General features: G+C 38.2%; 2 protein-coding genes and 1 long non-coding RNA gene across 16 annotated transcripts in view; 2 read left to right on the top strand and 1 right to left on the bottom strand.

Moving 5' to 3' along the window:
- Positions 1–3,508, top strand: part of ECHDC1 (ethylmalonyl-CoA decarboxylase 1) — a 52,518-nt gene extending 49,010 nt beyond the window's left edge. For all 3 annotated transcript variants that reach the window (XM_059400667.1, XM_059400669.1, XM_059400668.1), the window contains exon 6: positions 2,487–3,508. In XM_059400667.1, the coding sequence (XP_059256650.1) occupies positions 2,487–2,895 (409 nt within the window). In that variant the 3' untranslated portion in view covers positions 2,896–3,508. The remainder of the gene's footprint in view (positions 1–2,486) is intronic.
- Positions 3,509–4,021: 513 nt separating this feature from the next.
- RNF146 (ring finger protein 146) lies at positions 4,022–26,261 on the bottom strand. Of its 12 annotated transcripts, none has more exons than XM_059400674.1 (4): positions 25,942–26,261; positions 24,094–24,160; positions 15,553–15,660; positions 4,022–6,327 (listed from the first exon to the last, which is right to left on the bottom strand). In XM_059400674.1, coding segments are annotated over exons 3-4 (1,080 nt in total). In that variant the 5' UTR covers positions 15,555–15,660; positions 24,094–24,160; positions 25,942–26,261; the 3' UTR covers positions 4,022–5,249. The 12 variants fall into 12 exon arrangements, with proteins under 12 accessions (XP_059256657.1, XP_059256664.1, XP_059256656.1 ...); XM_059400681.1 differs by having other exon boundaries at positions 15,553–15,655; XM_059400673.1 differs by having other exon boundaries at positions 25,954–26,261.
- On the top strand, positions 25,780–26,717 carry LOC132018149 (uncharacterized). Its single transcript, XR_009404461.1, has 2 exons — positions 25,780–25,860; positions 26,254–26,717. It is a non-coding gene; the product is annotated as an uncharacterized LOC132018149 (long non-coding RNA).
- Positions 26,718–27,292: the final 575 nt, after the last annotated feature.

Below are 27,292 nucleotides of genomic sequence, written 5' to 3'. Positions count from 1 at the left end.
CTCATTGCTAAACTAAACTACCAGGGCCTCTGGGTGGCTCAGTGGGTTAAAGCCTCTCTGCCTTCAGCTCAGGTCATGATCCCAGGACCCTGGGATTGAGCCCTGCATCAGGCTCTCTGCTCAGCAGGGAGCCTGCTTCTTCCTCTCTCTCTCTGCCTGCTTCTCTGCCTACTTGTGATCTCTGTCGAATAAATAAATAAAATCTTAAAAAAAAAACAAACTATCTGTTGTGATCAAATTCTGACATCCATTTTTGACATATCATGCCTAGGGTGTGTGTACTGATGTGTTATCATTAATAAATTTTTTGGTAGTATTTGCTAATGTACATTAAATATATGTCAGTAGATAAACATACCCTAGACATGGTATGTAAAACATGGATATCAGAGTTTGATCACAACAGGTAGTTTTTACAAAGATTATCTTAAGATTTGTTAGAGTTGTAAAATATGATTTCAAAAAGTATCCCTGACCTTGTAAAATATGGCAGAAGAAAAAAAATACATGGTATAGAAACAGAATCTTCTTTATAAGCAGAGAATTCCAAATATAAGTGTGCTTACATAGATAATAACTTTTGTTGTCATAAACTCATCTACATTATCCCCTCATTTGGGGCTTTAACCTACTTTTATATGTTCAGCTGATTCTAAGTGAATGTCTTTTCTGACATAATCTTTTTCTGTATTGTAGGCATATTTCTGAGCCAATATCAGTGTCAATTCTAGGATGTGATTTAGAACCATGACACGCTCAGTTTATGTGGTGAAAGTTTTATAGAACTGGGTTCAGTATTAACAGTATTCCTATTTCTAAGACTACTAAGTCATTATTTCTATAATTTCTATTCCACTTTCTTAATTTTTGACATTTTTCTTCTGTTTATTGTAACAAGGCAGTACTCCTCTCACAGTTTTGGGCTAGATTCAATTCATAAGAGATTTGTCTTTCTTCCTTTCTACTTAAATTTATTGAAAACTACTATTTGCATAGTTATTTGCCTTTTAAAAAGCAATTGTTCATAATTGAGGCAGATTTTCCCTTGTAGGAATTCACAGCTGTGAAGAGAAAGTTCTCTGTCCCAGTGAGTTAATAAATAGGCTTTTGTGAGAATTTACTGGAATATTTTTCCTGATTAAAGAGTCAAAGACTAAGAGTCTTTTGTTCTTGGTGCTGATAGAATCAAAACACCTGCAGCTGAGCATTTTACACTATGAAAAGCAGAACTAATATAAGGCCATCTTTTGCATCGTGAGTAGTTTGACAGCTATAATTTTTCTTAAAAAATTAAAATTCAGACATGACCTTTGTTCCAGATTACAGTGAAAGCTCGTTGAAGTGTGCAATCAAAATAAAACACAGGCATTATTTCCTACACAGGATAGCTTTGTGCATTCTGTTAATAGTACATGGATATTTAACTGGCAAATATGAAGCCATTTACTATGTCCACTGATTTCTTTGTGTTAACACTCCCTTTCTTGTTCCACTTTGCTTCTTAATCACCCTATTAATAAAAACCTTGTTTGGGGAAAATGCATCCCTGCTACAGGAAATCATCATTTAGTACAACTGCTGCCACTGTCCGCTTTCTTGATGGCAATGCTGTTTCCATCCTGGTCTTGCTGTTATCTGTACTGTGAGGTTAAGAGCACACCTAATAAGCTAACCTTCCTGGGTGTTAAGTTCTGGCTCTGCTATAGTGGCAATGGCCTTGAGTGGTCTATTTATTTAGTCTCTGTGGCTTCAGTTTTCCTTTGTAAATGGGAATATTACTATACCTCATATCCTTGTTCTGAGGACTAGTTAACCTTAGTTAACAGTGCCAACTCCCATCTCCTCAGTCTGTAGTCCTTTGCCCCATTTTATTTTTTCTGTAGCACTTATCACTGCTGGTCCTATATTGTTCAGTGTCTTTTCTCCTATCAGGAATGTGAACTGAACACACGGTTTTATTTTGGTCATTCCTGGAGTCCCACACCTAGACAACCTGGCATAGGTAGTGCTTAGTAGTGCTTAGTAGGTATTTGCTTGAAGACTATAGATGCTGGGTTAAGAACTAGGTTTTTTTCCTGACAACTATTGACCTTAACTTTACTATGCATTTTTTTTTTTTTCACAGTATGACCCTAGCATTCCCTACTCCCAGATATTCACTTAGTCCAGATTTTCTCCTTTGGCCACCACTCACTTTAGAAAGCTACTTTGGGGTTTTAGAAATAAACATAAAATAAAAACTAAATTATTTTCCCAAAGCAAAGTATAAGTAGCACAATTAAAATGCTGACATCATTTTCAAAGGGAATTATTAAAGACTGTGTAGTAAACTGAATTTTATACTTAACCAGATTCTTTGAACTTGCAGTTTTTAATATAACATACCTACTACCTATAAAGATCTATGGAGATTTCAGATGAGATAATGAATAGTACTTTATGACTAAAGCACATATACTTAACATTTTTTCTTTTCTCTTTTGCAGATTAATGACTGCAGAGAGTGAGATCAGATTTGTCCACAAAGACATGGGTATAATACCAAGCTGGGGCGGTGCTACCCGACTAAGTAAAATCATTGGCAGTAGGCAGGCTCTCAAAGTGTTAAGCGGGGCTCTCAAATTGGATTCAAAAAAAGCTCTAGACATAGGAATGGCTGAAGAGATCTTGCAGTTTACAGACGAAACTGAATGTCTAAGGGAGGCACGAGAATGGCTAACACAGTTTACCAGAGGGCCACCGGAAGTAATTAGAGCTTTGAAAACGTGTGTTTCTTCAGGCAAAGAGCTTTGTTTCGAGGAGGCATTACAGATTGAAAAAGACCTAGTAGGAAGAGTTTGGGGTGGACCTGCAAATAAAGAGGCTATTGCCAGGAAAGGTAAATTTAATAAATAGTTTTTAAAAATATGATGTACTACAAAGGAAAACCCCAGTGATTAACATTTACAGAAGTTAAATACCATAATTACTTTGAAGGCTACACTAGTATTTGATTTGTTTTTAATCATTTTTTTGAATAGGTGAAGTTATTGACCAGGTTTCCAGTATATTTAGGTAATTATCAAGTAATCTGAAATATTCAGCTAAAATATCCCACACATGGCTTAAAAGTTGTCATCAATTCCCACACTAGTTCTTACCCTACAACCCAACCAAAGACCAGTTTTTTAAAAGGAAAAACCTTTCCACAAAACCTACTCCTGGATTATTTTTTTTGATATAGTATTGGTTCTGTCTTACCTGGAAATAATTTACAAAGATAACTTAATGAAAATTGCGCTAAAGGACAAAAGTGGAGAGAGGTCAGGGACAAGATAAAAAAAGGTATGATCAATCATTTTCTTCTGCTCTAAGCAGCTAGGAGGTAAAGAATTGGGGAGGGGGCACCTGGCTGGATCAGTTGGTGGAGCATGTGACTCTTGATATTGGGGTTGTGAGTTCAAGCCTCACACTGGGTATAGAGATGACTTAAAAATTAAAGAATAAATTAAATAATTTTAAAAAAGAATTGGTGAATGGCTCTTCTTTTATTATTTTTTTATGGTTCTTCTTTTAAATAAAAAAGCTTCCCACCTTACCCTCCTACAAATTTGGAGCCTTATTTGGTATTTTAATAACCTAGTTTTCTATCTTAAATTCTCTCCCAAACAATAGTCATCATGTGGAAAGTCTACTGACTCTACAAAATTGGCCATTATGTGTATGCCCTGGAATTTCTGACCTAGTAATAAGTACTACTGTTTACTTAATAATAAAATTTAATAACTTTACATCAAAACTTCCTAAGATGTCAAAAGGACTCATGAAGCATCTTCTAACATTTGCATTATAGATCAGATTTCTATTTTCTTCTGAAAAGTAGCTGACCTTTCTTTTCCATAACTAGCTATATTCTAAAAGTAGACTTAATACAAATGTACAACTCAGACTTTTATGATCATCTTATAATACAGGCTCTAGAAAGCATGTAAGTCAAAGAATTAACTCCCAATTCTAACCTATCACAACAAGAGATAAAAGATACTTTCAGAGTAAGGACAGTTTTTATTTGCTATGGTAACATTCAATTCACATTTGAAAAACATTAAAAATAACTTGTATATGCTTCAACACAATCCTACTGTTCTGAGTTAAATATATTAAGACAAACTCACATTACCATTTTTCAGAAACAAATTCTGGATTACCAAGTTAACCCAAGACTTCCTATTTTACCACAAATTCTACATTTTATGTAAAGTAAATTTGTGTCTACTAATGCTGTTTACAAATAAGCCTACCACTTAATTAGTATCAGACCACTAGTGAAGACTGGCAATGAAAATCTAATATGTATGGTCTCTACTATCAGTTATATAAGAAATTCAAGTCTCACGAGCTTTAGGTTTATTTCCATACATACTTATTCCATGCAATTGCTTGTAGATTCTGTTTAAATATTCTCTGAAAAAAAAACTTTCCTGAGTAGGTGACTAAGCTGAATACAACCATTTCAAACCACCACCTGTTTACTGACCTTTGGCCGCAAATGTCAAAATGTTTCCATCCTCTTTCCAGACGCAAACAACAGACAAATTATTTTTTGATAAACTCTAGTATTTATTAAATTATAAATTCTGTAATCAAAAAGAAAAATGCAGGTCAAGAGAAACCTCAAACTACAAGGACTAGACAGCAAAGCCTATGGGAAACGCCATGAAGTATGTTACAGACAAGATTCTGAAACGAGTTATTAGCTGTTTTCTTTACATTTCCATTTCAGTAACTTTAGTATTTAACAGCTGTTATTCATCTATTTTAGAATCCCAAATTCACATTTATTCTCACATTAATTAAGCTTCCTGTTCATACCAATACCAACATCTCATAGATGCCAAATTTGAGTAATGGTTTTACTTCAATCCATGCAGAAAAATAAGACACAACGCAAGAGTCAGATGAGGACTGTTAATGCACAGATAATACACACATGTTGGCCAAAAGAACTGAAGAAATTTTAAAAATATATAAAATAAACAGATCTCAAGAAAACTGGGTTATTACTAAACCGCTCTCAACTATTAACGCCAAGTTCCTTATATTAAATAAATTCCTCAACAGACATGTTAGACATTTTAATTACAAATCTGTCCTCCCTATACCCTTACCCACCCCAACTCCCAAAAATGCACTACCAGGGATGAGTATAATGTTATGTGGGCAGAAATTTACAGATAACCATTTTAACTTTGAGCATGGAGCGGAAGACTTTAAACTTCAGTTACTGTGCACTGTCCATCGGGCCTTCTAGATCTGACACCAGCATTCACTGTTCCACCCCCTGCTGATAGATCAGTTCCTGATCGATCTGATCGATCAGATACTGTCTGGTTTGCATTAGGAACCAAAAGTCTCTGTTGGGTCAAGGAGTGTTGTGGAACAAGTGCAGATACATCCTCACTATCACTACTGGCATCTGATTCGGTTTCTTCAATGGAGGTGTCTGGTGCCGGTACCCTGCCTGAAGATGGCGATTCACGTTCTTCTTCTCCTTCCCCCCTATGACTCCTTTCAGCTATGCTGTCTCCGCTGAGCTGCAAATGAGCAAAAGAGTCTTCCAGAGAAGTGCTTGCATCAGGGGATGGTGTTGCAGGGCTTGTTAACTGACCATCTACTGATGTCAGGGGCCTTACAGAAGACACTAGAGGCTGAATGGAAGAAGCTCCACTCTGTGCTGATACGCTGTCCGCTCCGTCAGCAGAGCTCTCTCGTGCTAGGTTTACGGTATTAGCGTCACAGTCCAGCCTAAGTCCAGCTACTCCCTTCTTTGGTATATCTATTATATCCCGCTTAATCTTCCTGCGACGTCCATGTTCGTTTCTCCTGTACTGAACCATATTTTCAAGATCAGCAACATACAGAAACCCAGCAATTAACATTTCAGTGCTCTTTTTACCTTTGGAAAAAGCGTCTTCCAGTTCTCTACTAGTGCGCTCATCATACTGCCACCACCCATTTCTTCCTTCGTAATACCATGCATATTCACCATTTCCTCTACTCGCGGCCTTGAGTTCTTCTGGTGACAATAAGGTTGGCTTGTCAAGGAAATCTTCAGGGATTTCTTGTCGACAGAGGGCACATCGCTTTCCAAGCCATGAAGCTCCCTTTACACACAGATAGCAGAAAACATGCTTACAAGGCAGACTGACTGGGTGAACACATGTTTGCAGACAAATGGCACATTCAGGGACAGTTAGAGAAGGTGCAGTATTCGCACAGGACTCATTCGCTTTCCTGTTCGTAGGAAGCATGTTTATTGAGTGATCAATTTCACCACAGCCAGCCATCCTAAGAAAAGGGAAGAAAATACATGTACTATTAAAATTGTATTTCAACTCTTCCAATATAATTCAACAATTCATATTATTATTAAGCATCTATTATATACATGTGCTACATAGTGGACAATGGGAAAACAAAAACGAAAGCCCACCTGCTTATGGAGAAGACTGACATTAACAAAATAAACACACACATGGATGTTAACAGTGCAATTCTGCTAAGTGCTAGAAATGAGATGTACATGGCAGTGAGCCCTAGATCTAGATTTCTAACAGTTGATTTTAGGTTTCTTCCTGGATGTCTTGAGAGCAAAAAGGAAAACTGAACTCATTATCTGTTTCTTCCTTATTTACTCCATAAAAGCTCCACCCCAAACCCCATGACACCATTATCCACCTTTTTCAAGCCAGAAATCCATCACTGAAACTGCCCTTCTACTCCTTGCATCTAAAACATCAGCAGGTCTTATCAATTTTATCCTAAGTATCTCCTGAATCCACCTACTACACATTTCTACCGTTCCCTAGCCACCAAGTAAATACTGTTTATCAAATAAGTGAAAATGCCTTTTAACTGGTCTAGCCTGACCTCTTGCTTAAAAAGTTGATTTTAGGATAGACTAGGACCTATAAGCCCTGCAATAGTCCTGCCCCCCACCTCTCACACTGGCCTCATCTCTATCAGACTTCCCCTTGATCAGGCTTCCAACCACACTGGCCGCTCCCTTCAGTGGGTTTTCTCTATATGAACATTTCTTTACTTCCTGCCTTCCACATCGCCCATGGACTGACTACTACCCATCTTATCCCTCTTGAGGAAGTCTCCATGACTAGGTCAAATCACCCTATTTTTTTTTTCTTTAAATACCTTATTACCATGTACTTCTTATTCCTAGTACTCATTAGAATTTCAGGGTTACATTTGTATGTATGTTTATTTGGTTAATTTAAGTCTTCCCCATAAGCAGGTGGGATTTGTAAAGACAAGACACAGATCACTGGCTCGTCTCTGTATTCCCATACAAGACCTGGCAGAGAGAGAACACTCAAATATTAGCTAAGAAAATGAATGTTTTTCAGTGGAGAATATAGTACCATCATATAAAATAGATGTTTTGAGGGGCGCCTGAGTGGTTTGCTTCCCCCGCCCCGCCTGCCTCTCTGCCTACTTGTGATCTCTATCAAATAAATAAATAAACAAACTTTAAAAAAAAAAAAAAAAGATGTTTTGAGTTTTATTTTTTAAGATTTTTATGTATTTGTCAGATAGAAAGCATGCATAAGCAGAGGGAGTGGCAGGTAGAGGGAGAAGCAGACTCCCCACTTAGCAAGGAGCCCCATGCAAGGCTCAATCCCAGGACCCTGGGATCATGACCTGAGCTAAAGGCAGAGGCTTAACCGAACCACCTGAATGTCCCTTTTATTTTACTTTAAATAACATTAATTTAAACCGCCTGGCTGAAAAATTTTTAATTTTTATTTATTTATTTATTTTTAAAGATTTTATTTATTCATTTGACAGAGATCACAAGTAGGCAGAGAGGCAGGCAGAGAGAGAGAGAGAGAGGAGGAAGCAGGCTCCCTGCCGAGCAGAGAGCCCGATGCAGGGCCCGATCCCAGGATCCCGGGACCACGACCTGAGCCAAAGGCAGAGGCTTTAACCCACTGAGCCACCCAGGCACCCCTGACAAATTTTTTTAAAGAATTTACTTGTATATACCTTGGGAATGTATAAAAATTCTGTCAGTGCACTTAAAGATCAACCCAGAAGCAGCACACTGAAGACTATAATGATAAATTGCAGATGGCCAAGGGAGAAAGGTGACGTGCAATAAGGCAGCTATTATACAATGAAACCACTGCTAGATAAGAAATCTAAAAACCTGATTCTCCCTCTTCCTTACTCTTCAGCACCCAGTTAAATCCAGTCTAAATTTCCTTACCTACAAATCTGAGTTTATAAAACTCAAGTGAGAACAGCCAAAAACCACAAAAAACACAAACACCAAACAAAAATACTTTGTAATCACTAAAACTTCACAAATGTTACAATCCTGTAAAAAGGGAGAAAATGACATGAATGTTGAAACTGCCCGAAAGGGAAAGGAGCAAGGTTTGTTAAACTGGATGATACTGGGCTTAAACACTCACATAAAATTTGTTAATTTCTGCGCCTTATTGAGTCATATGAACCTTTATTTAAAAATTACCATAGTCCATATATGATGCTGAGGTTTTTTCCTTTTCCTTTCCTTTCTCTCTTCTTTCTTTGACAGAGAGAGAGAGATTGAGGGAACACAAGCAGGGGGAGTGGGAGAAAGGAGTAGCAGGCTTCCTGCTGAGCAGGGAGGTTGATGTGGGGCTCGATCCCAGGACCCTGAGATCAGGACCTGAGCTGAATGCAGACATTTAACAACTGAGCCACCTAAGTGCCCCACAATGCTGAGTACTGAAGGACCTAAAGATACATGCCTACTTTGTTAAATAAGGAAATACACATGCAAGCAAAGCAGATAATCACAGTATCATAATATGGCCTAATTCCTGCAATAACATGTTGGGATCCTTATAAAAAGTAATAATGAGGGGGCGCCTTGGTAGCTCAGTTGGTTAAGGCTCTGCCTTTGGCTCAGGTCATGGTCTCAGGGTCCTGGGATGGAGCCCCGCCTCGGGCTTTCTGCTCAGCGGGGAGCCTGCTCGCCGCCTACCCTACCCTGCTCCGGCCTCCGCCTGCCTCTCTGCCTACTTGTGATCTATCTCTGTCAAATAAGTAAATAAAATCTTAAAAAAAAAAAAAAAAAGTAATAATGAGAGAGAGGTTAGAAGATGGACATGGCTATAAAGTATGGGGTGCAGAGGTGTCTGGGGAGTGGAAGAATTTGAAGGCAGAGACACATACATGGCCCTGGGTCATATAAGCAATGGAATAGGCAAGACATGAAGTTACAAAGGTGATCAGAAGCTAAATCATGAAAGTCTTTTTGTGCCTGGCTAAAGAAACATCTGATTTGATTTTTATCCCATAGAACTAGGAAACCCAGATATTTTATAAATGTAATCCTTTTTTAAATTTTTTAAAGATTTTATTTATTTATTTGACAGAGAGAGATCACAAGTAGGCAGAGAGACAGGCAAAGAGAGAGGGGGGAGGCAGGCTCCCCGCTGAGCAGAGCCCGATGTGGGGCTTGATCCCAGGACCCCGAGATCATGACCTGAGCCAAAGGCAGATGCTTAACCTACTGAGCCACCCAGGTGCCCCAACCTAGATATTTTAAAAGGGCAGAAAATGATAGAGGAGTGCACCCAGTGATATGTAAAAAGACTGAGAAACAGAGGTGAAGGTCTCACAGAGATGGGCAACTATTAATTAACTGCTGCTTAAAATGAATGACAGTCTCTCTGTACCACTGATTCTGCTGTTTTAAACAAGAAATAAGAATTTCTGCCTTTTTCCAAGATCAAGCATTCAAAATTGGGTAAAGTCGTTACAAAAGTTATAGTCAGTAAAAATAGTTATGCTCATCAAAACTTGAGAAACAATCCTCTTAGGCTTTAAATCACAGCACATCCAGTCCAACAATCTATTCTCTTACTGCTTTCTCCTGTGTCCTTGGTTCTACAATACACAAGGTTCAAAATGATAGCAAGTTTTGGAAAAGATTGTTTATCTGTCTAGAAAAGGAAGTGGCTCGCAGTCTCAGTGGAAAGAACAGATTACTATGAAATACTTGATTTCCAAACCTTTTTTCAACCTTTAATTCCATTTCCAATCAACTCCTTTACCAGAAACTCTAGGTTACACAAACTAGCAAACTGTAACTTTTTCCCAACCTATGTTAAGTTCTACCAGATAGGAACTCTTACATGTGGTAGGCACTTAAAAGAGCTTCAAAATATTTTGAAATAAACACTTGCCTTCAAAGATCTTGTCACTTAACAATCTAAGTGAAGCAACTGTTTAATCAATGCTGTCCTCCTATTTCCCCAGAAAGAACTGGCCGGGCACAATACATTGTGTTAGGCTCCCTACAACTCATATGTATTTCTTAAATACAAAATCTTAGTACTTCCCAAAATGACAAGAGATAGAATACCACATATTTCGATTTACCTTTGGCAAAAGATTCAGAATACTTTTGTTTGTTCCAAGAAACTTTATACTGCGGTAACCGTCTATGTACATTACTTTCAATTCTGCCAAATATAAGCAGTACCTAATGTACCTGTAAGAGGTTTTTTAAAAAATCACACACTCACACCATGCTTCTGAGTCTTCAGCCTTCTCACCAGTAAAGTTGGGATAATTCACATTCAATTCAAAATTATTGTAAATTGAATAAATTAAATGAAAGTATAAACCTGAATATGAAAACCTCTTTTAATTCATCAGGTCCTACTGCTTTATTTAAACCTCAGTATTACTTTAAACATTTTGGGAACAGAAAGAACTAAAATTAGATACAGAATGGGAGCGCAAGTATTCTTACATATCTTTCAATTTAGGTTAAATAAATCAACTGTTAATGAAATTCTTTTTTTTTTTTTTTTAAGATTTTATTTATTTGAAAGAGAGAGCAGGAGGGGAGGGAGAAGCAGACTCCCTGTGGAACAGGGAGCCCAATTGCAGGGCTCAATCTCAGGACCCCAGGATCATGACCTGAGCCCAAGGCAGATGATTAACTGACTGAGCCATTCAGGCCCTGCACCCCTCTCCCCCCACTTTATTTTTTAAATTTTATTTATTTGAGGGAGAGTATTGTTTGAAATACTTTACATCTAATCCTCAGATTACCCTATAAAATGGGTCCACTATTTTCCTCATTTTACAGATAAGGAAAATGAGATATAGAAAGCTCAGGTGATACGCCCAAAGTCACAGGCTCCATTCGTAAATGACTGAGCCAATTCCAAATCTATGTTTCAAACCCAGATGGACCAACTTCAGTCTGCACTCTTAGCTACTAATGAATGCCTCCATGATAAATATGGCCATGATAAAATATACTACCCAAGAGGAAATGCTGCAAAGACCTTGTACATTATGTTATCTTAGTAAACTTAAACATTTTCTCTAAATACCAATGGTTTTGAACATTTTATTTATTATGTATTTATTTTTAAAAACTTTATTTGTCCGAGAGAGAGAGAGAGAGAGAGAGAGAGAATGTGAGCGCGTATGTGAGCACAAGAAGGGGGAGTGGCAGGCTGAGAAGCAGGCTCCCTCTGAGCAAGAAGCCCAATGCGGGGCTCAATCTCAGGGATTATGACTTGAGCTGAAGGCGGACGCTTAACAAACTGAGCTACCCAGGTACCCCAGGTTCTTAAACATTTCTAGATTACAGCATTATTAAGAACAATCTGATGAAATGTTACATATAATTTCAAAGGGTTCAGGATCTCTATGAAGCTGGTCTACATATGAACTCCTAAATAGGCAAAAGGAATTCACTGAAAGGTTTTATGTAAGGAAGTGATAGGCTTAGTTGTTTATTAAAATCATTTGGACAGCTTTTTGGAGGAAGACTCAGTGGCATGGGGCAAAAGAAAGTAGGATTTATAGTAATTCAGATAGAAGATAATGGGAGGGAGGATGCAGATGTAAGGTTCCAACAAATGAATATAAGAAATACTTAGGAAATGGAAGTATTTGCTTTCTGATCATTGATGGCATACCCATCACGATTCAGAATCTGAGAAGAGAGTACAGTTTCAGACATAATGACTTTGAGATACTTATAAGATCTCTGGATGAAGACAGGTAGTTGACAGCTCAATTTACTAGACTGGTACTCTGAAGAAATCTAACCTGAAAAAAAGTCTGATGAGTCACCAATACATGGTTCTTTATGGAGACACGAAAATGAGTGAATGCCCAAATGAAACCTGTAGAGAGAGCAGACAAAAGGCCCAACCACAGAACCTTGGATTATTTCAGTGTTTACTAATGAGGCAAATTAGCTTACAAAAGATATTGAGAAATGGTCGGAGAGAGATGGGGAATAAAGAGACACCACCACCAAAAAAGCTCCAAGGGAGACCTTTGAAAAAAAGACGGGTCAAGCAAGGAGAAGACTTAATAAAAGTTAACTATTAAACGCATGAAAATTTCCACTTTTATAGTGAAATGTATGGTGTAAAAGTTGTAAGCAACACACATAGCTATTTTGATTTCCCAGAGACTATCAATCCTCCTATCAATAACTCTTCACTCAGTCAAGACAACTTCCTTTCCCTATTCCCCCAAAGACTATTACACAACTTCTCCAACTTCTTAGTTTAGAGATATCCTGGACTCCGTTATCATTCAAAAATTAGTAAGGGTGAATCCCTGAAATTTATCTTTATCCTTACTCTACCTTATCATCAGTCCTCTTGGCTCAAGAGAGAGTACTGCTAGTTGTTTTGAAAAGCTAACCCTCCTCAATTTCTGGTGTTAGTACCATCCCAATTCCCTCAAGATTTTGGTTCATATTCTCTACCCCTAAATTTCAGTATCAACTACCATGCTTAGTTTAATGATCTCTGTTCTCAATAGACTTGATTCCACTGCACTGAAAGGTATGACCACCAACTCTTTTTCTAAAACTTTATACTGTGCATTTCCATGATGGTACTTTCTCCTAATTTTTCTTTCTATTTTATTGTTTTCTCTTTTCTCTAGTTGCCCTTAAGTACCAGTATTCTTCACAAAGGTGCTGTCTGTGGTCCTATTTTCACACTATATTCTGTGTCTACACAGTCTACTGAATATTTCAAATTAATACATATACTACCACGATTCCAAAAATCTAATATCCAGAACATGCCACCTGTATTTCCAATCTGTATTCAAAGAATTTACCTCAATATTCTCCAAGAACCTAAAATAAAACAGGACTAAAATCAAAATTTCTGCTCTCCTAAACATTCATTCTCTTTCCTGTTTTTGATCTTGCCTAAAACTCGGAGCCATTCTGGATGCTCCCTTATTCCTTAGCCACTTCTCTTTTCGGTGACAGAAACCTTTAGAATGTATGCCCTTTATTCCCAAAGCCTGTAATCCCAATTCTGGCTTCTTGGATACACTCTTGTACTAACCTCCCAAGTGGACTCCCTGACTTCGGTCCTTTCTCCTCCTCATGCCTTTTTCTCAGTTTAATCATGTCTAATTAGTCTTCTTTCCAATCTTCAAGTTTTCTACTGCCTACATTATCTAATCCAAATTCCTAAGCACTGGCTTCCGAGTACATTGACATAAGCCTTTAGAGTAACGCAGACTTAACTAGAATCCTGGCTCCATCATTTATTTTTAATACATGGACCTTGGAAAGCATTTCCCAAACCTCTCCAAAAGAAAGAATTAGCTGGTGTGCTCTACCCTGGAAATTCGCATATATCTGCTTTACAGTCTAATAATCTGTGTTTTTAACAAGTTTTTAAACAGAGAAATTTGGAAAACACTGACCTAGGGCAAATGATTCCATCTTTCTACTTCTGTTTCTTCACCAATAAATAAGCTATTATCATTTTTCACAGTAATTAAATTCAATAATCTAAATAAAATACCCAGTAAGCTCCTAGCAATATAGGAGGTACTCAATACTCACTCCCTTTACCAACTCTGACATCTCTTCCTATCTACCGCACTTTGCCACATGGGATTGCTCCCTGACTCCCCTAAGATACCCTGATATTTAGGGAGCTGTGCCCCTCCCTCATTCCCCTGACTTGAAAAACATTTCCTAATTTTCTCAGCTTGTTAAAATTCTGTTTATTCTTCAAGATCAGGCTAAAAGTTCTTCTCACTCTGGACCATCAGAGGGACTAAATCCTCTCAGTTCCAAAAGCATCTTATTATTACCTCAATATGGCATTTCTTCCACTGTTTAATTAATATTTATGGTTCACTTCCTAGACCACAATCTAGCTCGTTGATGACCAGCACCTATAATATTTAACCTACAGGATTTCAACACACACACACACACACACACACACGGGCAGATAACATATGAATAAGATTAAATAAAAGACATATTTGCCCCAATTTTATTTATTTATTTTTTAAAGATTATTTATTTATTTGACAGAGAGAGATCACAAGTATGCAGAGAGGCAGGCAGAGAGAGAGAGGGAAGCAGGCTCCCTGCTAAGCAGAAACCCCGATGCGGGACTTGATCCCAGGACCCTAAGATCATGACCTAAGCCAAAGGCAGCAGCTTAACCCACTGAGCCACCCAGGCACCCTATTTGCCCCAATTTTAAAGAAAAATGCTTATAGGTTTCACTTTTCTTTTATCAGATTCTCAACACTAAGAACGATACTGCCATACTTTTAATATATAATTAAAGCATCATATTGAAGTAGATAGCAATAGTTACATGTCAACCTGAAATAACATGTGAAATAATACCTAGAGGTTGGATAATGTTCATATTAACTTGGAAGACAGAAATATGTTCATCATGTAAAAATATACATCAAGAATAGAATGACATTCAAAATGGGCAAAATCATGGTAATGTAATATTTTAAATCATATTTCACAAAAACTAAACAATAGGAAAAACACAACTGGTAAAACTGGGGGCTAGAGTGAACTCAATTAAAATGCAGTAATATATTAAATTTTTTAAAAATCAACTAATCACAATCCGGTGCTTAGGTGGTGCAGCTGGTTAAATGTCTAACTCGTGGTTTCAGTTGAGGTCGTGATCTCAAGATTGTGAGATCAAGCCCATGTCGAGCTCTGCACTCAGCACAGAGTCTGCTTAAGACTCTCTCTCTTTCTTTGCCCCTCTCTCCCCTACACTCTCTAAATCTTTATTTTAAAAAATCAATTTAAAGAACACTTCAATTTAGCTAAACAAGCTTTTAATAACTAGTATTTTTAAGTCCTGTTAAGTCCCTCTTATTTATAGAATGTGATACTGTCTGCCTAGTTTGGTTTTTAAGTAAATTAGTATGAAAAGAGAAAGTAGAACCTAGAAGATCTAAAAATTCCCAGTTTTTTAGCCTTCTATGAGAAAATTCTTTTGTCTTGTTTCATTGACTTTTATAGAAATTTCTCCTAATAAGCTTTCTGGATATCTACATTAATAATAATTTAACGTGAATAAAATTACTAACTCAATAAAACATCTAAAACAATACAAAATGCTCATTTTGTATAATTAGGACTAAATATAACATACTTGGCTAATTGCATTTTATCAACTGCATCTTTGGGACAAACCATGATGACATACTTACATTTCTATTACAGATCCCACAGCTGTCTGTCACAAAAATAAACAATCATCTTCACAGGCAGTCAAACAGTGTGAGGTATTTTGTCTTCCATGGCTGGTTCATTCTGTGCTGCAAAAGAAATTATTTCATCAACTTCTACAAAGATTAAGATCAGTAAAAGTCAATTATGTACAATCATTTAACAAAATTCAGTGGCAAATTTTATCTTAAAAATGAGAAAATTTCAAAACAAGGATACCAGCTTTCACCACTGCTATTCAACACAGTACTGGAAGTGCCATTCATTTCTTACAGGCTACTCCAAACAGAAACCGCCCATTGCAAAAGAATGAAGTTGGATCCCTACTTCACACCACATACAAAACAAATTCAAGACAGACCAACTACCTAAAATGGGATAAAACCACACAACCCTTAGACGAAAACAGACGGGTTTATCTTTAGGAAGTTGGGTTTTGCAATGGATTCCTAGATATGAATGACACCACAAGCATGGGTAATAAAAGAAAAAGCAAATGGTGGACTTCATCAAAACTAAAACTTCTGGACGTTAAAGGACATTGTCAAGCAAGTTAAGTCAACCTACAGAATGGGAGAGAATCTTTACAAATCATGTACTGGTAAAAAAACAAAACAAAACAAAAAACAAATCATGTACTGGTAAGGATTTCATATCCACAATACATTAAAGAATGCCTACAACTCAACAACAAAAGGACAAAGAATTTTTTTTCAATGGACAAAAGATACTTTTTCAAAGAAAAAGATAAATAGATAAATAAATAGATACTTCTTCAAAGAAGATGTAGAAACCGCCAATAAATACAAGAAAAGATGCTCAATATTATTTGTTATCAGGGGAAATGTAAATCAAAACCACACGAACTGCTGCTTCACATCTGTTAGGATGGCTATAATTAAAAAAAAAGGAGGGGGGGGGACAGGAAGCATTGGTGAGAATGTGGAAAACTGGAACCCTTGTACACTACTGATGGGAATGAAAACTAGTCCAGCCACTGTGACGTTTGGTGGTTCCTCAAAAAAATTGAACAGAATTATCATATAATCCAGCAATTCCACTCCCAGGTAAATACCCAAAAGAATTGAAAACAAAGACGGAAACAGATACTTGTACACCAATGCTCTCTGCAGAATTATTCACAAAAATCAAAGGTGGACACAACCCAAGCACCCATCAACAGAAGAATAAACAAAATGTGGTATACAAATACAATGGAGTATTATTTACCCATAGAAAGAAAGGAAGTTCTGATACATACTATAACATGGATGCACCTTGAAAGTATTTTGCTAAGTGAAATAAGCCAGACACAAAAGGACAAATACTAGGATTCCACTTAAATGAAGTATTGAAAATAGGCATATTCAGGGGCACCTGGGTGGCTTAGTGGGTTAAGCCTCTTCCTTCTGCTCTGGTCATGATCTCAGGGTCCTGGGACTGAGCCCCTCATCGGGCTCTCTGCTCAGCAGGAAGCCTGCTTCCCCCCTCTCTCTGCCTGCTGCTCTGCCTACTTGTGATCTTTGTGAAATAAATAAAAAAAAATCTTTAAAAAAAGAAAAAGAAAGAATATAGGTATATTCAGAGACAGAAAGTAGGTAAGTTACCAGGGGCAAGGGAGAGGAGCAAACAGGGTTACTGCTTAATGGATACAGAATTTCTGGTTAAAATGATGAAGCTGTGGAAATGTATAGTAGCGATGGTTGCACAACATTGTGGATGTAATTAATGACAATGAGTTGTACATTTAAAATGGGGAAGATGGTGAATTTTATGTTATTTATATTTTATCACAATAAAAATGTTTTTAAAGTCAATCAGTTTCTATATGGACAAATTAGCCCACATGCAATGTATTCCATAGCCACTGCCTTTCTACAAGAAAGTAGTGTGTGAAAAGACAAGGCCATCACATTAACTAGAACCTCCGGCTATGTATATGTATATCCAAGTTTACAATTGTTAAACCAAACTTCTCCCAAGATGCCTCTTATTCAGGGAATCCAGAAGCACCAACCAAAACATTTCAGCCATTAATCCTTCTTTTAGTATTCTCTCCTGCCACTTCACCATGTCCAGTGCCAGAGGCACATCACAACACAGAACTCAGAATCAAGCAAACATAAGGACTAAAAAGACTGTAAGCCTCACCGTAACAGCAAGAGGGAAGAGTCGAATTCTTCCAGTTCCATGTGCCTCTCACAATATAGGGGTTTTAGTGTTTAAAGATAAATTATATTTCTTTTATAGAAATTTTTCCCGGTGAGATTTTAATATGAGCCAGCTTATCCTACTTAATGTTTAACATTACAATCATCTGTTTTAGAACCAGAGGATTTTCAAAAGTGACTCAAAAAAAGTTTCTAAATAACCTTTTCGTTATACAGACTTTGGAAACTTAGTCCACACATTATATGGACTCCATTGTCCTGACCACCGCCCGTACTCCCCACCACAAACCCTTTTACTTTACCCTTTAGGTGCCTACAACTTCCATGGCACCACAGGAGATGTCATTCATTTCTCTTCTACAGGTACTCAAAACAGAAACTGCCCATTTTTACACACAGGACAGGAGGAAACATTCTACTATTCTATCATTATTACTCTTAACAAGAACAATATTTCTTTGAAGGCTCACCACTAACTATGTAATTACCTACAGCTCTTCTAGCTTAACCTTTAAGGCAGTGACTTAATTTTCACTATTCATCATCCTCTCCATCCTAACTTCTGACACATTACTGTGAACCAGTTTAAATATGACCCATTCCAACTCCTAACTAAGAGGTTCTTAATCTAGCCCCACTGAGGCTGCTTATTAGAGATATACATTCTCGGGCCCTAACCCGGGACACTCTAGGCCAGTAGACCTGGATGGCGTTTAAGCCGGGAATCTCACCTTAAGTGAAAGTGATGCAGGTAATCCATCAAATCCACTTTGAGAAAAACTGTACTCCGTTTTCAATTCCTATTATCCTAAATTCAGTAAATTTCATCTCCCTGTCCATCCAGCAAAAAAATATGATGATACACGTGGAACTATAAATCACCTACAGTGCTACCTCTCTAAAATTGTAATCTCTTAGATTACAAACTCTGGTCCTTCCAGCTAACTTACTCATGCCCACAACTCTTTAATTTCACAAGGACCTCTAGTTTCTTGACAGCCTTCTTTTCTTAGGCAGTTGACAGTCTCGTTTCTTTTCCTGCCCAATCTGGAACCCAATCATTTTAACTTCTTTCTTAATAGAATACTTGTCTTTCACATCTGTCTCTCGTCTAAACATTCTCCACAAACCCCCATGTCTGCACACATCTTACAAAGTGACATCTCCGCTTCCATGCTTTAATCAAGGAATGCAGATAGAGGAAAAACAGAAAATCCTTTTCTCATCTCTCATCTCATTTCTCATCTCTCCAACCAAATTCTGTCAACTTTTATCCTTAACACCTTTGGAATCTATCCTCTACTCTCTTGCCATTGCTAGTGTCCTCAGTTTAGATATGTATCACCTCTCATCTGAACTACTGTTCAGTCTATCATGCTTCAGTAACACCGCTCAAATTTAAGCCCCTGAGTGATATGCTGAAAAGGCAAAATGGGCCTCCCATATGTGAAGCCCCATTTTGGTTCTTCAATCTATACAATAAAGGCAAAGCTCCTAAGGACAGAATTCAAAGGCTTTTGACCTCAAACCTAAATCTCTCTCTAGTCTTACTTATCTCCTACCACCACTCTCACAGATTCATAACCTAGTTGTACCAAATTACTCATACTTCCCTAAACCTCCCCTTTGTAGTGTTGTACTTCCTCCTCCTAAAACAATCTAGCTCTTTTACAGCTTATGAATTTTACTATACTACCACTTTCTCTGACTATCTCCCAAAATTTGTTCCCTCAACTATATTTTGTACATTCTCCTATTACTGTATGGGGATAACCCATACACTGAAATTATTTGTTTGCTTTTAACTTTCTATTAAACCATCAACCTCCTGAAGATAAAGACTGTCTTTTATCTCTAAATGGTCAGTAAACTGCCAATCAGGTTTTGTTGACTTGAAGTGTTATTTCTTGGATGAAGGAATAACTTCTTAAAGTAACTGTTGAGAAAAATAAATACTGAAACAGATTTATTCACATAACACCATTTGAGTTCTGTGAACAAGCCAGCCACTAAAGATATAAAGATAACCAAGTTCTAATCATTTCTTTAAAGAGCTTAAAATACAACAGAGGGAAGTTAATACATTTACAAATATAAGATTCAAGCCATCTTTACATCTTTTGACAAGCACATCATTCACCTACAGCTTTGTTCACTGGCAATGAATTCTCCAGAATGAGGATAAAAAAACAAGAATAAAACCAGTTTTAGTAAATCTTGCAAGCTACAGTGACTTCTCCAATTCCTATATCCCATGGATAATTTTCAAGTGGACCCTAAATGGATAACAGTTAGGGGGGAGGAAAATAAACTAAAATCTATGTAGTATTCTAGATCCCAGCTATACAAACTGTGTCCCCAACAACTATATCAGCATTTACCTGGGAGTCCCTTACAAATGAAAAATCTGGAGCCCCATTCCATAGCAAGAATCAGATCTCCAGGTGGTTCATATGCATACTAGAAAGTTCATGAAGCTCTTGATAACCTTAAAACAACCCTGTATATATGACTATACCCATTTTATAAATGAGGAAACCCAAACCCATAAGGATTTAACCCCAAATCACAAAGCTATCAATATTGGGAGATGGGAAGTGTTTCTTTAAAAGTGTCTTAAAACACTTTTAAAGTGTTTCCTTAAAAAAAAACTTTTCTTCTTCGGTGTACTCTATCTCAGAGAAGAAGTCTAGAACAGCAAAACCAAAGAGAAATATGATGCAAGCCCCATTTGTAATTTGAAATTTTCTATTAGCCATATTAAGAACAATAAAACAGGTAAAATTAATTTAAATACTTTAACCCCAAATATTTAAAACATTACCACTTCCAAATTTCATATAAATTATAAATGTGGTATTTTATATTTTCATGTATATATTCTTTGAAATTTGGTATTTATACCTACAGCACTAACTCAGTTCAGACAAGCCACTTACCAAGTGTTCAACAGCTCTATGTGGCTAGTGGCTATCATATTGGGCAATGCCAGTTTAGAATGTCTTGCGTATTAACAATCTTTTGACATACCAAATTGGCAATTTATTACCAGAATTGCTGAATTAAGAAAATGAACTCCATGTTACTTTCTTCACACCTTTGCTGACACAGATAAAAAAGAAAACTGCATTTTGTGTTATAATCAAAACTGACTAGTTTCAGTGATACCAATTCTCCCAAGCTGATTCATCCACTATAACCTCTGAGAATTACAATGCCAAGTGGACATAAGACAGGGCATAGCATGTAAATAAATATTCAGAATGGTCATATGTAGTAGTCCTTAGAAAATTTCTAATTTGTAACTTAAGATTTTTTTTTTTTTAATGAGGGGAGAGGGAGGCTTTTCCTTTCATCCAAAGATGTAAGATAAAATAGTGAATTCTAACTATAAGCCAGAATTAATTTGGTAAACATAAATAATTAAAACATACATAATTCTTGCTTCAATGAATGATTTATAAATTATACACCAAACTCAATATAATTTATGAATTACTATAGTAAAATTTACCACACTATTTTGATATGCAAATACCAACTTTCTTTAGGTGAAAATTTGTACAGAAAAGAACTATTAGGAAGGTAATATAAAAAGAGAAAAGATTTGGGGCACCTGGGTGGCTCAGTGGACTAAAGCCTCTGCCTTCAGCTCAGGTCATGGTCCCAGGGAGGGTACTAGGATCAAGCCCCGAGTAGGGCTGTCTGCTCAGCAGGGAGCCTGCTTCCCTTCCCCTCTCTCTGCCTGCCTCTCTGCCTACTGTTATCTGTCTGTCAAATAAATTAAAAAACTTAAAAAAAAAAAAAAGAAAAAAAAAGAAATGATCTGAAACTACATTACATATTTCTGCCCCTTAACAATTCTAGGGGAAAAAGATGACAGACTAAATTTCAAAATATATGAGTTTAGAGACTGTCAGTGAATTTAAGTCATTTACCCACTCAACCAATTAGTAAATAAGTATAACTGAAAATAAAGTAATACCATACTATTTATAATCTGTGACCACTCAACAAATTCACACTTCTATTATCTGAATATGCTGTTATCTTCTCTGAAAATAGGACTAATTACAGTTCCACTTTTCAAGTCAGTCACAAAATCAAAAAACCACCATTTTTCTCCACATAACAGATTCAAATAAATGATTATCTTTTCAAAAGAACTTATCAAAGAAAAAGGAAAGTATATAATAGCTAAAATATCAAATTATAAGGGGTGCCTGGTGGCTCAGTGGGTTAAAGCCTCTGCCTTCGGCGTCCTGCGATCAAGCCCCTCGTCGGGCTCCCTGCTCAGTGGAGAGCCTGCTCCCCTGTCTCTCTCTCTGCCTGCCTCTGCCTACTCGTAATCTGTCAAATAAATAAAAATCTTAAAAAATACATCAAATTATAAAGATTTGAAGACTTCCTATATTTTTCCAATTACTGACAGCTATTTAATAAAAGTTTTTACTCTTTAATTCAAAATACACAAAACAGAAAATGTTCTCTATAAAAGCTAGCAGTGACAGAAAAGAAAAATACTTCAATGAACTTTCCAACTTGTGGTATACCAACTCAAAAAAAAAAAAAAAGGAAAAATCAAGACCAGTGAACGAAAAAATAGAGACGGGATATAATTTAGCAGATACATCTTAGTATTTCTTAAGAGTCTCAAATTGAGAGAGATACCTAAATGCCCTAATGTTTCCATTTTTTTTTTTTTAAAGATTTTATTTATTTATTTGTAAGAGAGAGAGAGTGAGAGCGAGCACAGGCAGACAGAGTGGAAGGCAGAGTCAGAGGGAGAAGCAGGCTCCCTGCGGAGCAAGGAGCCCGATGTGGGACTCGATCCCAGGACGCTGGGATCATGACCTGAGCCGAAGGCAGCTGTTTAACTAACTGAGCCGCCCAGGCGTCCCTAATGTTTCCATTTTTAGCTTTCCCTCTCATCCCCTGCTAAAACTCAGCTTACAGAAAACACAGGTCATACTGGGAAACAGAAGTCTTTAGTCAAAAATCATTTCAACTAAATGAGGGCCAATACTTGATATGATTTTATTTTACCCATGTGGAAAAGCCTCTGCGTGATATGTTTAGAAGGCAAAAGGAACTTCCAATATGCGAAGCCCCATATTGGTTCTCCAGCCTATACAATAAAGGCAAAGTGCCTAAGGACAGTATTCAAAGGCTTTTGACCTCAAATCTAAATCTCTCTCTAGTCTTACTTATCTCCTACCACAGCTCTCACAGATTCATAATCTATTTATACCAAATTATTCATACTTCTCTAAACCTCCCTTTTGTAGTTCTGTACTTCCTCCTCCTCGTATAATCCAGCTTTTATAACTTATGAATGCTACTATACTACCACTTTCTCTGACTACCTCCCCAAAACTGTTCCCTCCACTATATTTTGCATATTCTTCTATTACTGTATGGGGATATACCCATACACTGAAATTATTCAAGCCCAAAATGAAGCTTGAACTCAGGATCCTAAAATTAAGACCTGAGTTGGGATCGGGGTAGGACACTTAACCAAGTGAGCTGCCCAGGAGCCCCAACACTACACTATCTTAAAGAATTACTTCCTTTATTGTTTACTACTCCCCTTATAAACATTACTGTATGGCAATCTATGACCTTCACACTCGTCATATTCAAGCATTAAACCTTTACATCTCCCCACCAACTGTGGCCTCTGCATTTTATTTTAAGCAAAACATGAAATGTGACTGTGAACAAATACTGTCTTTTCATCTCATCAAACAGACATTTCAAAGCCTGCAGCCATTTTGTAAATGAGAAAGGCTCTGTTGCTAATTATATGTGTGACCCTGGTCAAATCCTAACTCCCATGTTATTTAACCCTTCTCTTTTTTCTGTAATTCTAAATGCTTTAACATAAATTTAACAGGTTTTATTTTAATTAATCCAAAGGCAGTAAGCCATAAACACTAAATATTCCATAAATAGGCACAGGTGGCTGTAGAAGAATGTTAATAAAATGGTTTCCATATCCACAAAGATTATTCCTTATCCAACCTGTTATTTCACAAATTCATGTTCCTTAGGCACAGTCAAGAACGAGGGAGGGGAATGTAAAAAAGGGTAGCACCCTCTGTTACTGACACTGGGGAAAAAAAAAAATCAACTACTCAGCTAACAGTTCATCAGGCATTTCATGCCAGTAAATGGCTAATACATAAAATAATCTCTAAACAGACTAATATTGTGAAAAGAAAAGACTAAATACTAACTTTTCCTTCCATATTAAGTTAAAAAATCATTTTTGGATCCATTAAAAAAAAAAATCTGTCAATTTGAATCTAACAATTCAAATCAGTGGAAACAAACAAAATACTTTACCAGTTGACACGCGACTCCTCAAAGAAAAACGCCATTTCTCTTTTTCATCCTGATGTCTGATGACTAGCTGTTTGGAAAAATAGTTTCCCTGATGATTATAATTCTACCAAGTTTTTAACACGCAGTATATAACAAAAACTTTCAAATGTTTACCATTATTTTAATTTTGCCTACAACTTACATTGGCCCATTTGAAAAATAAATTCTAAATTGAAGAGCTGGTTTAACAAAATGTTTCAATTTAAGATACACAAGGCTAAAACAAACACACCCAAAAATCTATTTCTAGTGTAGCATTCACTTTTCTGGTTTTCTCTTTAAATCTGCTTGACCTATTTTCATGTGTTTTTGGAGCACTCAGACACTCAAGACAAGCAGTATTTGCTGGTCATGAAAACAGCAGAGCCAACATCATAAATCCTATTATTTCTGTGGGGAATTTCTTCATGTGTCCTATATTCCACGTCTTTCTCAGAGTCTAAACATAGATTCATTTGCTAAAAAGACAAAAAGTCTTAAGTCCTCCAATTTCTGTAATTATACACTGTTTTCAGTGCCAATGTTATACTTTCTCATCCTATTTAAAAAGTACACACACGGGGGGGGGGGGGGGGGGGGCGGAGTGCAGCCAGGCACCTGAAATGTCAAGCTATAAAGACAATGCTTTTTCTACCATTTCTTGGCTTTATTCTTCCCTTAATTCCACCCTGTTCCAATATTACAAAAAAATTTACTTAAAATTTGAGTACTTTTCGAAATTTGGTTAAGTGTGACTAAACTGGCACTTAGGATAGAAAAATAAAAACATATACGAAATGATTAACAAGAGAAACCTCCAGTTGCCAAATGTGTGTGTAAACGCAAAACAGTTTTACAGACTTCTCTAGATCTACAGAAAATAAAACAGCGACAACAATGGAAGACCCGTACTCTTTCAGATGGGATGGGGTGTGGGGGGGAGGTAGGGAGAGAATTCGTACTCAGCAACCAGAACAAAGCAACAGCCTCCGCTTTTAAGATGCACTGAGGGTCTGGGTGGGGGGGGGCGGCTCAACTGGTAAAGAGATCTCTTAATTGTTCCGAAGATTATTACTCATCCAAACAACGAGAATACGCAGCGCTGGGCTTAACCAGGGCAAGGTGGAGGGACTGCTCTTCCTACTAGGCAAGACCCAGACACTGAGCAGGAGGAGGAGGGAGAGAGGGAAGAGAAGGAAGTAGCCAAAGACACTCCGGAAAAAGACAAAATACAGGGAACTGGACGCCCCGGCTGCGATCTGACCCAAGACCCGGGGAGAGGCCTCCACACGGGAGACAGGGCTCAGGACCTTCAAACCATAGCCGCCCTTAAATCTTGAGCACGGAAGGTCCCCCAGGAGAGGCCTGACACCACCACCAAGGGAAGAGAAGAGGAACCGGGCTGCCACCAAAGGCAGAGACGAGGACCCTGGCGGAAGAGGCTGCGCAGTAATGGCCGCTGCTCCTCCCCTCGCACCCCGACCGTGACCAGCTCCGGGCCGTCGCCCAGGGCAGGGGCTGCTGCTGCGGCGGCGGCGGACAACGCAGCGCCCGTCACAGTATTCTCGCCTGCGACAGCAATCAAGGTGGGGGCGGCGGGAAGAGCTGAACTGCCCCATCACGCCTGGGCGCCGAGAGCCGCGGCCGCGCCGGCCCAAGGGCGTCCACCTACGTACCGGCCCCTGACCTCGCCGCCGCCCCGCTCAGGCCCGGAGTGTCGGGCCGACCCGGAGCGCGTCGCTCCAGGAGGTGACACCGCGAGCCATCACGCCTTTCCCTGGGCTAGGACGTCAGAGTGGCTGACTTTGACCCTTCCCCGAAGAACCTCACCCTGACTCCAACCTGTCTAGCCGCAGTCGCGGCCGTCTCGCAGTCTTTCCTCCTCGGCCCCGGAGCCCGCAGCGGCCGGGAACGCGCTCGACGGTCACGTGACGGCCCGTCGCGTCGCGAGGGGGCGGGTCCGCGCGGGGCGGAAGTGGAGCCTCGTACTGGGGCGCTTGCAGTAGCCCTTCCGCGCGGTGTTTCTCCGCGACCCAACACTGAAGCGAGGGGTTGGGGATCTACTTGTTACTACCTTTGGAGACCTGCAGTTTCTGCCTGGATCGTTCTAACGGCTTTGTATTGTGCTTTATTTGTGATTAGGTACCGGAGATCGAAAGAAGGCGGTCCACCGGTGAGATGTGGGGCAAAGCGAGGAAGACGGGTGTAGAACCGGCAGGTGGTGCTGCTCAGAAACCCCGCTTCGAGACCCAAGAGAAGCCTTTGGGCGCCTAGCTGGATTTGGGGGTACAGAGTCCTGGCAGAGTACTGCTTGTTCTCATAACAGCCACAACGAAGGGGTTCTTTGAGAGTTGTAGTTAATTCACCGTCTGAAGGGCTGAGCAATTTAATCGAAGAAAATATATAGATCTTAATTTCCTTTTGGGTGGCTCAGTGGGTTAAGCCGCTGCCTTTGGCTCGTGTCATCATCTCGGGGACCTGGGATCGAGCGCCGCGTCTGGCTCTCTCCTCAGCGGGGAGCCTGCTTCCCTTCCTCTCTCTGCCTGCCTTTCTGCCTACTTGTGATCTCTGTCTGTCAAATAAATAAATAAAAATTCTTTAATTTCCTTTTGGACCCATTTTTCTTAGACTAGAGCATAGGTAGCTGGAGGAAGAGATTAGTCAGAAGAATCTAAAAAGGAAGGAATGGCTTATCTTGTTGCGTTCGTGTGGTTTTAACCGTCAAAACCGTGGCGGTATTCTCCATTATATTTTAGCATATACGTTGTCTTTCTCGGAACTGATTATATTTTCTGAATTTATAAAAAGGTGGAATAGCATGCGTTTTGTCTTTAAAAGAGTATATATTCCAACATTAAATGGCAGTATCTTACTTGCAGTGCTGCTGCATTTTGAGACATCATTAACTTTTAAGTTTGGAAATTTCTAGTGACTATATATGTAGACATGTTTTACATACTCTTTTATTCTGTAGTCAACATATTTCAAGGTTTTTATTCATATATATCAATGTATAACAGGTTCTTGAAGAGTGCCATCTAGCCCAATGATGCTTAGTGTAAGCAAAATAATGTTTTTTATAACGTCTGTAAGTATTACGATGTTGAAGAGCATGTTCTCCAGCTTTAAGCTTAATCCTCTGTCTTACTCCTTTATCCTACACACCCCACGAACAAGTAAT

This window comes from Mustela nigripes, chromosome 5 (assembly GCF_022355385.1).
Source record: "Mustela nigripes isolate SB6536 chromosome 5, MUSNIG.SB6536, whole genome shotgun sequence".
Lineage (NCBI taxonomy): Eukaryota > Metazoa > Chordata > Mammalia > Carnivora > Mustelidae > Mustela > Mustela nigripes.
Note: the sequence above shows the minus strand (reverse complement) of the source record. Positions and strands in the feature narration are given on the sequence as shown.